The sequence below is a fragment of the Lutjanus erythropterus genome, chromosome 6, assembly GCF_056507025.1.
Source record: "Lutjanus erythropterus isolate fLutEry1 chromosome 6, fLutEry1.hap2, whole genome shotgun sequence".
NCBI classification, from domain to species: domain Eukaryota; kingdom Metazoa; phylum Chordata; class Actinopteri; order Lutjaniformes; family Lutjanidae; genus Lutjanus; species Lutjanus erythropterus.
The window spans coordinates 18,608,982-18,625,448 of NC_139322.1; the positions used below are offsets into that span (position 1 = coordinate 18,608,982).

At 43.2% G+C, this 16,467-nt stretch overlaps 1 protein-coding gene across 1 annotated transcript in view; it reads right to left on the reverse strand.

Moving 5' to 3' along the window:
* Window positions 1-1,251: 1,251 nt before the first annotated feature.
* LOC146325141 (sodium- and chloride-dependent creatine transporter 1) overlaps window positions 1,252-16,467 on the reverse strand; it is a 29,961-nt gene continuing 14,745 nt past the window's right edge. Inside the window, exons 8-14 of the mRNA XM_084720979.1 lie at window positions 14,386-14,510; window positions 14,153-14,265; window positions 12,054-12,194; window positions 4,473-4,575; window positions 4,282-4,382; window positions 4,032-4,202; window positions 1,252-3,098 (exon numbers count right to left, since the gene is read on the reverse strand). Of these exons, the coding sequence (XP_084577105.1) occupies window positions 2,970-3,098; window positions 4,032-4,202; window positions 4,282-4,382; window positions 4,473-4,575; window positions 12,054-12,194; window positions 14,153-14,265; window positions 14,386-14,510 (883 nt within the window). The 3' untranslated portion in view covers window positions 1,252-2,969. The remainder of the gene's footprint in view (window positions 3,099-4,031; window positions 4,203-4,281; window positions 4,383-4,472; window positions 4,576-12,053; window positions 12,195-14,152; window positions 14,266-14,385; window positions 14,511-16,467) is intronic.

The window sequence follows — 16,467 nt, forward strand, 5'->3', positions numbered from 1 at the left end:
TCCACAACAAATCAATAAAATGTTAATATTCGTCATTGATCTGGCTGGGCCATTCCCTCTGGGAGGGGTTTTCAATCAGCATATTACCACTTATTTGCCCCAAAAGCCTACAAGAATGAGCTGAATTGCAAATATGGTATAAGTTCAAAAAGAGCACAGGCTTTTAAACAAAGCGTGGGTGTATTTATAGTCAGTATTTACATATCTGATTCCTCTGACATCTTGAGCTCCCTTCTATTTTTGGGATCCAGTGTCATGTTATCATCTGACATCATAACTGACAGAAGACAAACACTGTATTGTAAAACAGAACAGATGTTTATAACAGTTAAATTTAGCAAAAATATTAATGGAGTCTGACAGACGGTGAGGCAGGAAGTCGCTGAACTCAAACTCCAGAGTGTGTATTTTCAGAACAGTGTTTTTGTTTCCAGGACAATGGGCTTAGCTTTACATTGACTGACAATCGACAGTTTTAAACAGCTGATCAACTTATAGTGTGGGACTCATCCTCCCTTGTTATTGTCAAATTGCAGCGTTGCGCTCGTCATGCACTCCTGCAGCCTGTCTGAGCTTCCTTTAGTCTGGGGAGGAGGGGGCAGACGAAAACAACTGGTTTCAAACATAGATTGTATATTAAATAGGGATTCAACCTATTTATAATACAATACATTTTTGGGCCCCAGAACACATCTAAAAGCTAGACTGAAGTTAAGTTTAACTTTATTAAATGATATTAAATGTTAACCTCATGATCCAATCAATTCTTTAAGACTTGTAAAAATTCTATTTAAGATATTTTGCTTACTTCTGTCACATTTTAAGGCCTGAAATTAAAATGACTGGATTTTAAACTTTTTAAGACTTATGAACCTGTAGAAACCCTGAAAATAACTTTCCTAACTATTAGTGACTCATACATGTGTAAGAGATCCTCAAATTATTGTCTCCTTCCTTGGAAGAACCACTCCAAAGTAAACAACATCAAGTGCTGCAATTTACAGAACACAGAACACACACACATATTTCCTTGGAAGTGTTTATCACTCACTTTTGTCTGTTCTGACTGATTACACTTCCAGTTGTCTGTGAAATTTCTGACATAATGAGTTTTTTTTATATTGTACAGACATAAAGGTGTAACATTTTAATGTGACTGAACCATAATACTTTTTGTACATATACCTGTATGTGTTATGAATGAAGTATGACCGAGACCATGTAAATAAAGAGTCATAAAAACGCACTGCGTCCATCGTTATCTGGTCTTTTATTGCTTCTTTCCTGACACGACATCAAGTCTCTTTCTCCTCCCCCACATTACCAGTCTCCTGCTCTTTGCACAATTCAGTCTGAAGTTTTTCTCCTTCTCTTCAGATGGAAATACTGATCATCATCCCCTCCAAATATTGTTAACACTGATTCACAGACCCTACAATACACTGGATACTTAAGTTAGTTCATAACACACAGCTGGAAGTGGTGATGCATTGTCTCTTTTTGATTATTTGATTTTTTTTTTTTTTTTTTTTACAAATGGAAGTTATTTTTGTACAGTTGATTAAGAGAATACAGAACACAATGGCCAAAACTCAATGTCACATGTAAATGAAGACACCGCTGCCACGGTCCAACACACACTTACATGCACACGCCCACACACACATGTACAGATACACAGGTGCATCTACACACACATTCAGACCATGGCATATCAGCAGCAGACATGAGGTCTTTCATTTAGAAAGTTTCAATAAAATCTTTTATGTTTCTGCTTATTTAGCACAAAATGGATGAGAGCAGACATATGTCACGTCTTGACAACGACCACACCCTCCTTTTGGGTAAAACAAGGACTGTAAAAGCAACCAGTCAGTATGCATGTCTGTGTCAAACACTTCACCAAAATTTATTTAATGGTGTTATTGGGTGTCTGTAGATCAGAGAAGAGTCTTAGTGATTGTGTAATTAAATTAAATCTGGCCCTATCATAAAACACCATTTTTTTGAATGGAGTTTGGTTTAAATTGCCGGGAGCAGCAGGTATTTTAACTTTAATAATTCACATTAATAGAGCTGACCTACCAATAAATAATGGACCTTGTAAACAGCATAAAGTAACATAGGAAGTGGTGTGAAAACCAATGAGTTTTCTATGTTTCTCCGCTCGTAGTAAACGGTCGCCATGTTAAGAACAAACTGCTATCAAAATAAAGACATTGGCTCTCCTTTGCCACAGATGTAATTAGTTTATAGTAAAGACAGACTTACAAAAAAGCAAAATAAAGTATCTTAACAATATAAAAAGTACCAGATGTCTGAAATACATATCATTTCATTAAGTGTTCACCTGACAGGCCACTTGATTTGGGCACCTAATAGCTAAAAAAAAAAGCATTACATTTTTCTTATTTTATGTATTTAGACTGGCAAAAACCTCAGAATTTGTCTTTGCTCCCGGTCAAATAAGAGTTGCTGTTTTCACCCAAAAAGGGGTGGGGTCATGACACAGGAGCAAAGTACCCAGGTGGGCTGTTCTCATCCATGGCGTGACGTGTTGGGATGGATGAGGGTGTTGAAACCCCGACAGACAAGAGGCACAGAAAGGGAAGATATCACGACTACACTGGACACATCACACTCACAGAACGAGACGGGACGGGACAGCACAAAGGCGGGGAGGGGAGCAGAGAGAGGGGAGAGTCAGCGAGGTAGAGTCAGAAAGCAGAGCAGAGGGCGTATCAGCATGTGATGACTGCATGGGTGTGTTTCAGTTCTTCTCCCGACTAATCTTTGGTCCATTTGTCCAGGGCTTTAAAACTATGAGGTGTGTGTGTGTGTAACCAATCTGCGCTTTGCTCTTACCAGGCCTGTGTGGTGTGCATGTGTTTTGTGTACTTCGTGTGTGTGTGTGTGTCTGCTGATGTGGAGGGCGACCTTGGCTCTGTGTTCTGTTGGGGCTCAGTTCGTCAGATGACACTTTCAAAGAGCAGCGTGCTCTTGGTTCCTGCAGGGGGCAGCAGCTTGGCCTCGCTCTCTGGGGCCAGGTACTCCAGGTGATGTCTGCCCCAGACTGGGGTGGTTAGGTGCTGCCATCGCTACACAGACAAAGAAAAGGGCACAGAGATGATGATGAGGTGTTTATTGGACAGATCACATGGATGCAGCTTCCTCCACTTCCTCCCACTGTACAAAAATGAAGCCAAAATATCCTGGATACAAGCACTGGCATCTTACACTGGCCACATCCTCTGGAGCCAGAGTCCACACAGTCATGATCAGGACTAGAGCCACAGTATCGCCGGCCAACTCAATCACGAGCACGGATCAACTGTCATGTGAACCCCCCTTTTTATAGTCTCAAATAAATAATTAAAACCAAACTGATCAGAAAAAATAAACATTTGAACGAAGTGTGATAAGAACTACCTAAAATGATGGAAACCATCTTTGGGAAAAACGTATTTGATGTGTACTTTGTTGTTTTAGTTTGGCCCATGTCCTGTCTGCTAAGATGGAGGTTATACAACCTATACTGCAGCCAATCAGGATGTTTTGGCTTCACCTTTGGGAATCTATCATGTTTTCCATCTCTGTGTCAATGAAATAGACGCTTCAGCCTTCTCTAATGAGCCCTCCGGGTTCCTAAACATTTTTCATTTATATATATGTGTGTGTGTATATTCTTCAGGGACCATGTGGAAATAAGTCCTGAACTTTATCATGTTACCTCTAAAAAATGTTGTATATGCCAGTACTTCTTTTTATGATTGTATTTGATCCTTTATCGACTAAACTAAACTAAACTAAACTGAAAGCCATTCTTTTCACAATGCGATTTTTCTTTACTTATCCAGACATGCAAATGACTAAAATCAAGTTCATTACTGCATAGGAACCCTGAACCTTCGCTAATGAGTGACGAAGAAATCAGCAAACCAAATAATGGGCATGAGAGGGAGGGCAGTATCCAAGGAGATGCATTTGTATTGATTAGCAGAAACATGCACAAGAGAATGTGCCATACTGACCTCCCGCAAAGATCCTTTGCAGCGCAGTAGCTTGTAGAGAACGGTGAGAGGGATACAGAGCATGGAGGACAGGGCTAATGCCCAGCCAAGCGCTTCACCCCACAGGGGGTAAGTGTACACTGTGTTGTAGGTCAGGGGCTTGTAGTTCACCACGTGGAACAGGAACACTCCCTGATATGCACAAGAAAATGTCAGCTGTTTGCAACTGGCAGGTAAAACTTGTAGGAAAAACCTGCAGAGCAGCACTCACCACACAGACAAAAGGCGTGATGTAGGACCAGCACCACTTCATGTAGGGCAGGGGCTGATAACCGATCATACGAGCCACGTCGTCCATGAATCGGTCTGCGCCTGAAAGAAATGGCAAAAGGAGGCTGTAATAATGCATTGAATTGTGCCGCTTGTGTTGTGTGTATTTGTAATTGTTTGGTATTGTCTCACCATAGACCCATGCAATCACCACACACTCCCAGAAGGCCTGCCACAGCAGAGTGATGCCACTGGCAGAGTAGTAGTCAAACAGCTGGAAGACATACATCCCTCCCTGACAGAAACAGAGAGAGCAGTCAGCATCAAGACCACCCCGTTAATACTTTATGTCTGACCTATTTCCAGCCTTGTCTCCACTGTTTAGGCTTTCATCCCACTTCAATCCTGCAATGGCTTCTTGTTCCCAGTTAAACATTATGCACAATGCATGTATTAAAAATGTGTCTTGATATATCAAGAAGTTAAATATATATTATCAAGTTAAATGTAAGTCTTTTTAATGCCACCATTTAATTAAATGCAAGGCCAATTTTGCAGTAAAACTAAAATTATAGATAAAGCAAAATTGCAATAACTGGTTAAGCTAAAGTGCATTTATCCAAATACGTTTAATGGCAAAAGAATGTAGCAGGACAACAGAGGCATTCAAACTCAATTCTTGCACTTTGAAGTAATTTTAGATCATTTTTAACCACCATTACAGCAGTGAATACATTAATAATTAAGACCTTTCAAAACATAATTTAAGACTATTTAATACTTTGAAGGCCTTTTATTAGTCATTAGAATTTAAGACATTTCAAAACTTAAAGGACCTGCAATCACACTGAGAAACATTAAAGGAATAATAGGCAGGATGTCATGGTTGTTGAGTTTTTTGGATTTGTTTTGGTGTTTTTGGTGTTTCGGGTTTCCTTGTTTCCCTTTTTCCCCCCTCCCCTTTCCTTCCAGGGCAGTGTGTGTGGCAGCGGCGGCGGTCATTGGCTGGCTCAGCATAATGAGACGCACCTGGCTCTCATCAGTGCACTTCCCCGGGTATATGAGCTTGGCCTAGTCTCCACTCCTGTGCCGGACTATTCAGTCGTTGTCGGTAATGTAGCGCAGCAAGCTTTCTAGTGGATCTTTGGTGTTTTGTGGAGCTGATGACAATTTTATTGACTCTGAACTGTGTAGTCAAGCGAACCTTCCTATTGAGCCTCTCCCTGAGCCTAGGAACGTTCTCACCCTGAGTGGACAATTACTGGCTAGTGTCACCCACCGTACTGCCCCTGTGACCCTGCTGCTCTCTGGTAATCATCAGGAAGTAATTTCGCTGTTAGTCATTCCCTCTCCCACTTCACCTCTGGTTCTGGGGCTCCCCTGGTTAAAGTTGCACAACCCCCATATTGACTGGTCCGCCTCGGCCATTACCAATTGGAGTACGTTCTGTCATTCCCATTGTCTTCACTCTGCCATTCCCTCCAGTGCCTCCTCGCCACCTGTGCCTACCGAACCTATTGACTTGTCCTCCATTCCCCCCATGTACCATGATCTTCAGGAGGTTTTTAGCAAGGACAAAGCGCTTTCTCTTCCCCCACACCGTCCCTATGACTGTGCCATTGAACTGCTCCCTGGAGCCCCATTTCCATCTCAAAAACTGTACAATTTGTCCAAGCCTGAAAGAGTCCATGGAGCAGTACATCACAGACTCGTTAGCTGCGGGGTTAATCCGCCCTTCCTCTTCCCCAGTGGGAGCGGGTTTTTTCTTTGTTGAAAAGAAAGACAAAACCCTGCGCCCTTGTATAGACTTCAGGGGGATAAATGACATTACAGTGAAAAATAAGTACCCACTCCCTCTGATTGATTCCGCTTTTGGCCCCTTGCACCAAGCAACCATTTTCTCCAAGCTAGATCTCCGTAACGCCTACCACCTCATCAGGATTAAGGAAGGAGATGAGTGGAAAACGGCGTTCAACACCCCCCTGGGACATTTCGAGTACCTGGTTATGCCCTTTGGTCTGACCAATGCACCAGCTGTTTTCCAGGCTTTGATCAATGACGTTTTAAGGGACATGCTTAATAGGTTCGTGTTTGTTTATTTAGACGACATCTTGATTTTTTCCAGAGACCTTGATGAACATGTCCAGCATGTAAAGCTGGTTTTAAGAAGACTATTAGAGAATAGACTCTTTGTGAAAGCAGAGAAATGTGAATTCCATGTCACATCTGTCAGTTTTTTGGGGTTCGTGGTGGAAAGGGGACAGCTGAAGGCGGATCCGGCCAAAGTTCAAGCGGTGGCCGAGTGGCCTGTCCCCGCCACCAGAAAACACCTCCAGAGGTTTTTGGGGTTTGCAAATTTTTACAGGAGGTTCATTCGCAATTACAGCCAAGTAGCGGCCCCACTCACTCAATTGACCTCCTCCAAGCTCCCCTTTGTGTGGTCGCAGGCAGCCGATGCTGCCTTCGACCGATTAAAGTGCCTGTTTACCTCTGCACCTGTGCTTTCCCATCCAGATCCTGCATTACCGTTCGTGGTCGAAGTCGACGCCTCTGACTCTGGGGTAGGGGCTGTCCTCTCTCAACGCTCCCCTGTTGACCACAAAATGCACCCCTGTGCCTTCTTCTCTCGTCGGCTCACCCCAGCAGAGAAAAATTACGACGTGGGCAACAGGGAGCTCCTTGCTGTGGTCTTGGCTCTCCAGGAGTGGAGGCATTGGTTGGAAGGTTCCACGCACCCTTTTACGGTATGGACTGACCACAAGAACCTCTCCTATCTACGGTCTGCACGTCGACTAAACTCCCGGCAGGCTCGGTGGGCCCTGTTCTTGGGTCGGTTCCGGTTCTCCCTCACCTACCGCCCTGGTTCCAGGAATGTTAAGCCCGACGCCTTATCCAGACAGTTTACTCCACCGGTGGAAGACACACCTGTGGAGACCATCCTCCCTTCCTCCTGCGTGGTGGGGGCGGCCAGGTGGGAGATTGAGCAAGTCGTGCAGGAGGCTCAACAAGATCAACCCATTCCCGAGAGCTGCCCTCCCAACCGGATGTTTGTTCCACCCGCCGCCAGAACTCCTGTGCTCCAGTGGGGACATGCTTCCAAAGTCGCCTGTCATCCTGGGTTTCATCGCACCCTCTCCTTGCTCCGACGCAGTTTCTGGTGGCCCTCCATAACGTCTGACACCAAGGAGTATGTTTCCGCCTGCTCCGTCTGTGCCCGCAACAAATCCTCCCACCAGACTCCTGCTGGCCTCCTACGTCCACTGCCCATCCCCCATCGCCCTTGGTCTCATGTTGCAGTGGACTTCGTCACTGGACTCCCACCGTCAGAGGGTAACACAGTAATCCTTACCATTATTGATCGTTTTTCCAAAGCTGTGCATTTTGTTCCTCTGCCCAAACTCCCCTCAGCCCTAGAGACGGCCAACCTCCTCGTCCAACATGTGTTCAGACTTCATGGTATACCTCAGGACATAGTTTCGGACCGGGGTCCCCAGTTCTCCTCCCAGGTCTGGAGGGCCTTCTGCCAGGCTCTGGGAGCTTCAGCCAGCCTCTCGTCTGGATACCACCCCCAAACCAACGGCCAGACGGAGCGGGCCAACCAGGACCTCGAGTCAGCTCTCCGGTGCGTCACCGCTAGACATCCCGCCTCCTGGTCCACCCATCTTCCCTGGGTGGAATACGCCCACAACTCTCTGGTCAGCTCAGCCACAGGTATGTCCCCCTTTATGGCCTCTGTGGGTTTCCAACCTCCCCTCTTCCCCATCCAGGAGACCGAAGTGGCAGTTCCGTCCGTCCAGGAGCACCTCCGGCGGGCACGGCGGGTCTGGCGGGAGGCAAGGGCGGCTCTCACGCGGACTGCGGCTCGCAATCAACGATTGGCGGACAGACGTCGCGCTCCTGCCCCCCACTATCAGCCGGGTCAAAAGGTGTGGCTTTCCTCACGCGACCTCCCTCTGCAGACGGAGAGCAGGAAGCTAGCCCCCAGGTACATCGGCCCTTTTGAAATAGAAAAGGTAATCAATCCCTGTGTGATGAGACTCAAATTGCCCGCAGCCCTTAATGTTCACCCGGCCTTTCACGTTTCCCTGTTGAAGCCTGTGTCCACCAGTGCTCTGTGCCCTCCGGCCGAACCCCCTCCGCCCCCCCGGCTCATTGATGACCACCCGGCCTACACTGTCCGGCGGTTGCTGGACGTCCGCAGACGGGGCCGGGGATACCAGTTTTTGGTGGACTGGGAGGGGTATGGTCCAGAAGAACGGTCATGGGTGTCCCGTTCTTTTATTCTGGATCCGGACCTTATTAATGACTTTTACAGGGACTTTCCTGGCAAGCCTGGCAGGCCGCCGGGTGGCGTCCGTTGAGGGGGGGGTAATGTCATGGTTGTTGAGTTTTTTGGATTTGTTTTGGTGTTTTTGGTGTTTCGGGTTTCCTTGTTTCCCTTTTTCCCCCCTCCCCTTTCCTTCCAGGGCAGTGTGTGTGGCAGCGGCGGCGGTCATTGGCTGGCTCAGCATAATGAGACGCACCTGGCTCTCATCAGTGCACTTCCCCGGGTATATGAGCTTGGCCTAGTCTCCACTCCTGTGCCGGACTATTCAGTCGTTGTCGGTAATGTAGCGCAGCAAGCTTTCTAGTGGATCTTTGGTGTTTTTTCCTTCGTGATTCTAATCAACAGTGTTTTTGTGCAGCCTTCAGTTCCTCTTCCGACCGTGGGTGCAGCACTCGTGCTCCTGAACCTACGCCAGCACGGTTCCCCTCCTGTCGACCCCGCTGCGCCAGCCAGCTGACCGCGTCCAGCACCTGCCCTCGCCTTCCGTTGTTTTTTGCTCTTTTGTGAAACAATAAACTCTTTGAAAACTGCTTTTATCTCGCTCTCTGCGTCTGGGGTCCTGGCCAAACTCTGAACCTAACACAGGATTTTCCTAAAAAATTACGTACAGACTCATATGAACATAATCCCTTCCTATCATCACTTATGACCCACGAGAAGTGTGTTGTGGCGTGTATATCTGCCCACTGCCTGTATTTTCTCATTTTCATATTATTTTGCTATGCTTGGGATGTTTCTGGCCATCAGCCTTTGGGCAGTAAGTGAATAGAATAGAATATACTTTATTGTCCCCTAGGGGAAATTTGTCATGGATTCACAGTGCGTATAAGTAGCTGCCCATGCAGACAATAAATATACATGTGACAGCTAGAGACGGAAACATACATACACTCATGACACATCCAATAAAAGATTATAATTAATTAAAATAAAATAAATAAAATTAACCCAGCTAGGATAAAAAAAAAGACAACCAGAACACCAAATTATTGCACTTTACTCAGCATACACAGCTCAAGAACTATTTAAAATTATTTAAAATTTTGATGGAGGTGGGTACAAAAGAGAGTTTAAAATGGTTCAATTTGCATTTTGGGATTCTGTACCTTCTGCCAGAAGGCAAGAGCTCATATTCTGTGTGAAGGATGTGTGCCTGAGTACAGACTGCTCATAGATGGACTTGAAGAGAGAGTTTTGCAGTTTTGCAATCTGTAACTTAGATTTGGACTGTGCGGAGAGATTGCCGAAACATGCCGTCATCCCGTACCTGGTGACACTCTCCATCACTCCCTGATAAAATAAAAACATGATGTTCTGGCTGACACCAAACACCCTCAGCCTACGTAAAAAAAATACAGCCTTTGCTGTAGACGAGAACATACAGAAATCTACATGATCACTCCAGCTAAAAAGGTTATCCAGGTGGATGCCCAGATACCTATAAGATGTGACCTGTTTGATCTCCTTTCTGTGTGTGGACAGTGGAGTATGATCCCCCACTGACCGAGGGTCCAACACCATCTCCTCAGTTTTTGTAAGTGTTAATGATGAGATAGTTCTCATCACACCGATGGACAAATATGTTAACCTCCGTGAAGTACAGTGATGGGTCTGAGTTCTGGTGAAGCGGGCTGAGGATGGCAGTGTCGTCAGAGAAGTTAAAAAACAAGCTGCCCGGGAGACTATTGGTGCAGTCGTTTGTGTAAAGGGTGAACAGGACCGGTGAGCTTACACAGCCCTGAGGTGCACCTGTACTGATATGTTTTGGGTTCTATCTGTTAAAGGTTAATATTATTGTTTCAAAGTCTACTTATCATTAACACAGTGTTTGATTAGTGCACTTAACTCATAGTAAATACTATGTAGCAGCATCAGTCAGCCACAGTCTCTCAGACACAGGTCAGGCTATAAAAACATAGCAGAAGGCAGTGCTATGTCAAGGAGAACATAGTCTTAAGTATGATCATATTTTGGTTTTTATAAATGTGTTGAGGGAAAACTTGATTGAAAATGGTCATCCTGTCTGCAGAATATGGAGAAATAAGTTGTTGCGAGTCATCTTTGTGATGACCACCCACTTCATCCACATTCGGTGAATTGGTTGTTAAAGTGTTTCACCTGGAGAAATAAACTCATAAAACTCCTGTCAGTTACTGTGGGGTTCATTGCAGACACTATCACTGTCATCGTCAGACTAATTTGTCTTGTAAATTGTGCATGAGGTCACTGCACATAGGCCTACTGAAATGCATTTCTGCTGTTATCTGAATGTTCATTTATACAGAAAGTACATAGTGCTGCAAATTTTTTATATATATATATATATATATATATATATATATATATGTTTATTATAAAAAAGTTGGTGAAATGATTTCTGTGTGTGTGCATCAGTATTTCCTGTATATTTCCAGCACATTTTAAAAATACCATAATAATACAGATAATTGTGATAATTCTGGTCACTAAAATTGTGATGAAAATTTCATGTTTCCTATTTATGGTTGAGCTGCACACCCATACACACACACACACACACACACACACACACACACACACACACACACACACACACACACACACACACACACACACACACACACACACACACACACAGGCACAGAAGTCTGAGGACACAGACAGGATGAAGGTTTGTTTTGGCTGTATTTACACAAAATCCAGGGTTGTGAGGAGGTGTGGGCTTGTTTATTTGTGCTTTAACATTTAAATTTTCTGATTCACTCCCTTGTTTTCATTAATACCTGTGCCTTTCTTAACTGACACTTCCTAAGTCCTGCCCCTTTTTGGTCTGTGCTCCAATAACAGTTGAGCAAGCCTGGTACCCAGCAGAGCCTTGGTCAACTCTTTTCTTTCCTGTTCTCTGTACTTAGATATGCTATATGCTAGACTTGTCTATGTTGAAAAGCAAAGCAAATCGTGACAAAGATTAGAAGATCTTACTGTAAAAGCACAATACCAACCAGCTAATTAGCTAAGGATTTATGTAGACTAGCTAGCAAACTAGCTAGCTAAACTAATGGGAAGACTGGTAGTTTAAACCCCTGCTCCTCCAGACTGCATGTGTCCCTGGGCAAGATACTGAACCCCAAATTGCCCCTGATGGCTGTTCTACCGGTGTATGATTTTATGAGCGAATAGATGAATGTAACTGGTGGTTATAAAAAGCACTCTGAATAGTCGTTGGACTAGGAAAGCACTATAAATATGCAATCCCATTTACCATATCTAAGCATGAGAAACAGGAGAGGAAGAGGTCAATTCACTTTCAACCTTGCTTGACCACTGCTGCTGTCTCTCTCCTTCTCTCTCATCTGTTCTGCTGAGAAGGGGTGGCCAGCTTGACTGGTGCATTTACTAACAGCAGCTGACAAATCCTGCATATTCTACCTTTAAAAGTACAAAACTCTAGGAAATCCTCACTGTACCTCTGTGACCATTGACATGTCGATGAGGAAGCAGATGACGCAGCAGATGGCAGCAACCACCTCTCGCCGCAGGGAACCCAGGGCGGATTTAGGGGGTAGCATGTCCATGATTCCTGTTATCAAACCCTCGACCCCTACGAACTGAAAAAGAGAGTGAAGAGATAGCAGAGACCATGAGAGGGGGGGGGGGGGGTGCTGTGGGGAGTTAAAACTGACACATGCTTCTGACAACATGTGTGGGTGTTATGAACAAACATCTGCATTTGCATCTACTATTATATGTGCATGTAACCTTAATGTGTTCAACCCTGAAAAAATATGTAAAATGAACAAATTTGTAAGAATTCTAAGTAGAATTAAATGGTTTCATTCTTTATTTTGTTCAGGGTCGAGCGCCATTTTGACCCCACTACTACTCAATAACCTTCCCTCTCAACCAATCAGCACATGTCAGATACACTGTACTGCAGATATGTCTGGTGAGCATGTCAGCTCACCCCTCCACAGTTTCCCTGTGCAAGAATGTTTATGTGTATCTTTGCAGAAACATATTTCAACCTCCAGAATGAGTTGGGAGGATAACAGCTGTGTGCAGCTATTTTTACATCATTTACTAAAAATGGCAGCATATGCATGGCCAATGTGGCTATGGCAGGAAAACGAGAGCGATGGACGGAGAAGAAATGAGGGAGAGAATGGAAAGTGAGAGTAAATGAATGGATTGGAGAATAGACAGACGCTCTCTGTGTGAATCAGACAGAAGCTCATTGACAAATCCCTGGGCTGTGAAACAATGGATGTAGGCACTGGCTCAAACAGACACACAACAAAACAGGCTGCTAAGAAATGGACGTGATGCATCTCGACTGTGTGTGTCGCACTACTGTTAGACGAGGTGAAGGAGACAGGGCTGAAGAAATGAAGATTGGTTCTCTATTCCACATAGAGTGCAACAGAATCAAGAAGACAGAAAATATAGAAATAATATATATAATATAATATAATTAAATTAGTTAGAGTTGGCACAATACTGGAATTTCTAACTTACAATAAATACAATACACCAAAAAATATAAATATTTGTTAAAAATAACATACTTATCTAATTAACTAATCTTAGCATTTAAACAAATTATCATGTGACAGTACTGTGTGTTCAGTACAACAGCAGCTAAGTTCTGACTAGAGCCAGACCGATATATCGGTTGGCTGATATTATCGCCAGATATTGGCCTGTCACAGCTATACAAGTTTATATTGGTATCTGCATATTTGTAGTCCAATATACACCAAGGCACCATCTTATGTATATTACTTTTTTTTTAAGTTTAATGTAGGTTTATTTGTGATTTTAAAAAATGTATAGTTATTTATAATTATGAAAAATAACATTGAAAGTTCATTGTTTAAGCGCCCTGATGTCATTTTGGACAGTAAAGTTTGGTGTATATATACATATATATATATTTATATGTATTTATATGTGGACATATGTACTGCACACTTTCAAGTATCTAACACCTACCACGTATCAACCTGGCCATCTGTCTGCGACCACATACGCGCAAGTTAATTGCATGCGTGTCTTTCTGCCTCCTAATGCATTAAATCATGAGTCTAACATTGCTCTCCTTTAACCAAGCTGGTACAAATTGTGTTGTTGTCTTGTAACAATCACCTCAATTTAGCAAATGCTATGCTAAAAAGTGCTTTACAACGACAGGATACTCCTCTATCGTTACATTAAAGTAGCCTCAGTAGACCCCAAAATATTAAGGAAACAGAAAAGAGCTCACTGTCCTTACCGTTATCTAGCTGACATTATCAGAATGAAATCAGAATTGAGACTCATTAAGAACCAAAATGAATAAAGAATCAGAATTGTTAAAATACAAACATAACAAATTCTAACTGATGCTGCAGAAAATTAGTATTGAAAGGATTTCAAATATTCAGTATCGATATGTAATGTTAAATCGATATTTTTGACAACACTGCATTACATTAGCATAGAGATCCTCTAATCTAAATTCTTTCTCCAATATGTTTAGAAGTGTATATGTACAAACAAACTCTGGTGTGTCACTAATCAGTATTACCTGGCTGTCCAGACCCAGTATGAGCAACATAAAGAAGAAAAGTGCAGCCCAGAGTGGCGCCAGAGGCATCAGAGTCACAGCCTTGGGGTAGGCTATAAAGGCCAGGCCTGGACCTGCACATTAAGAAACAGAGTTAGAACCAGAGCATCTAGGGAATATAGCTCTTTCTGTCAATACTCAGCTCATTGCACTGGGTTTCAGGCAGTCCATTCACAGGGAGGCTGTGTTCTTACCACTCTCAGCTACCTTACTGATGTCCACGCCTTGCTCTGCAGCCATGAAGCCCAGCACAGAGAATACCACAAAGCCTGCAAAGAAGCTGGTTCCACTGTTAATGATGGCCAGCAAGAAAGCATCCCTGCAGAGAAATACAGAGAGAAAGACAGAGAAAGAAGACGGGAGACAGAACAGAGAGAATGAGACTGTGAGAAAAGGATGCACTATAATACAGTATCCAGTAACGTGAGGCTCACGTAAGATACTCAGGACAAACATTGGCAACAGAAGAGATGGACTGTGATGGTGAACAGGGGATCAATAGCAATTTCTCTGAAAACTGCTGCTGTCTCTGTTGTTGGCAGGTAGAGAGCAGAGAGCAAATAAGCCAATGGGAATCCTGTCTCAAGGTCTGAGAGGGAAAAGAATGACAGGAAAATCTGTATCGACAACCCGCTACATATGCATTCTGTGTATCTAACATCATAATAATGCATGTTACAGATATAATTGTCATTTATGCATGAAGTTAACAACATCCCTGTAATCTGGTCCACATAGCAAGGAATGACCTTCTGTTTATCTTGACGGGAATGGTGTAGCTGAAAACATTGGCCAAGAATCCTTACTGATATGAAGAATGTATAAACAACAGTTGCACCATGATGATTACTACATTGCTGTTGCAGCTTTGATTGGACTCTACTCACTCTCCCGTCAACAGGCTCCATCAATGTGAAACTGCACTTAGAGAAATGATTATGAATATGCATAATCAAAATAAGTCAGAGTGACTGTTTGGGTTAAGAAGGCAGTCCACATCAAGACCACAACTATTAAACTATATTAAAGGTCTACAGCCTTTACACTTACTGTTGAACCTTACCACTGGTGGAACAAAAATTATAAATTATGCATTAGGTCAGATGTTACATAAATCAAAAGTGTTTATCTACTGTACCGTAGCAATTTCATTATATTTCAAACTCAGCTAGTCAGGTTCAGCTCTACACTGCCAGACTGTTGAAACCATGCCCACTTCCATATGAGGAAAGTTCAAACTAACTCCCATAGAATTAAGATTTCAGTTATAAAATAGCACGCTAGCTAATTTAGTCTCATTTGTCCTCTGATAAGTACATATGTAAAACAGGTAAATCAACATTATTTATCATACACATAGTCATACAGAGAACAACATACATAGAAAATTGCGTTCCCTGCAACTGACCAATCCTAGGAGCAGTGGGGAGACGTTGTGCAGCGACCCAAGCCAGTGCCTTGGTCAGGGGCACTGTCAGGAGAAATTAACTTAACATAGATGTTTTTGATGGCAGAGGAACCTGGAGGAAACCCACGCAAACACGTGGAGAAAATAACACACAGAAAGACCTCCCATGAGTCTAATAAGGGGTGTCACAATTTCAATTCTAAATCAAAAGCAGGATCAGCATTTCTCCCAGTATTTTTTGCATGTCAATCTGGTGGCAGCCATTTAGAATAACTATACTGAAACAGTCAATCTTCTTGCTGATAGTGTCATTCGCTTATGTAAGTCATACAGCAGCATCAGAATTAAATTGAGAGTTTCATAACCAGTTAAAAACTCCTTGTTGTAAGTTTAACTATCCCTTATAGCAACACTTTTCTGTGATTGCAGCAATATGCTGGCATCGGGAGAAACTGGCACTGAGGGCTTTGCAAGTCAGAACCAAAAAGTTTTTCAAAAATTCAATCAAACACGTCTTTATATCGAGTCTAAAGTCTATTGCTGCATTCCAGTTAAAGTTGGAGGTCATAATTTCCCAGTTGAAATTTCCAACTTCAGACCTCAAAATATTCCAGGTGCACAATGCCAAAAGTAAACAAAAAACATGGCTGACACAAGTGAACACTCAGTAGTGGAGCCTCCTTGCATACATAAATAAAACCAGCTACCCAATAACATTGGCAACATATCTTGACATCAATTTATACCCTGAACAGTTTTTACTACATGATAGACTATACTTCTGGAAATTTTTGACTTCTGAGTTGTATGGAAAGCAGCATAAAGATCGAATTCTACTAGAAAAGAAGTGGTTCACACAACCTGTTGT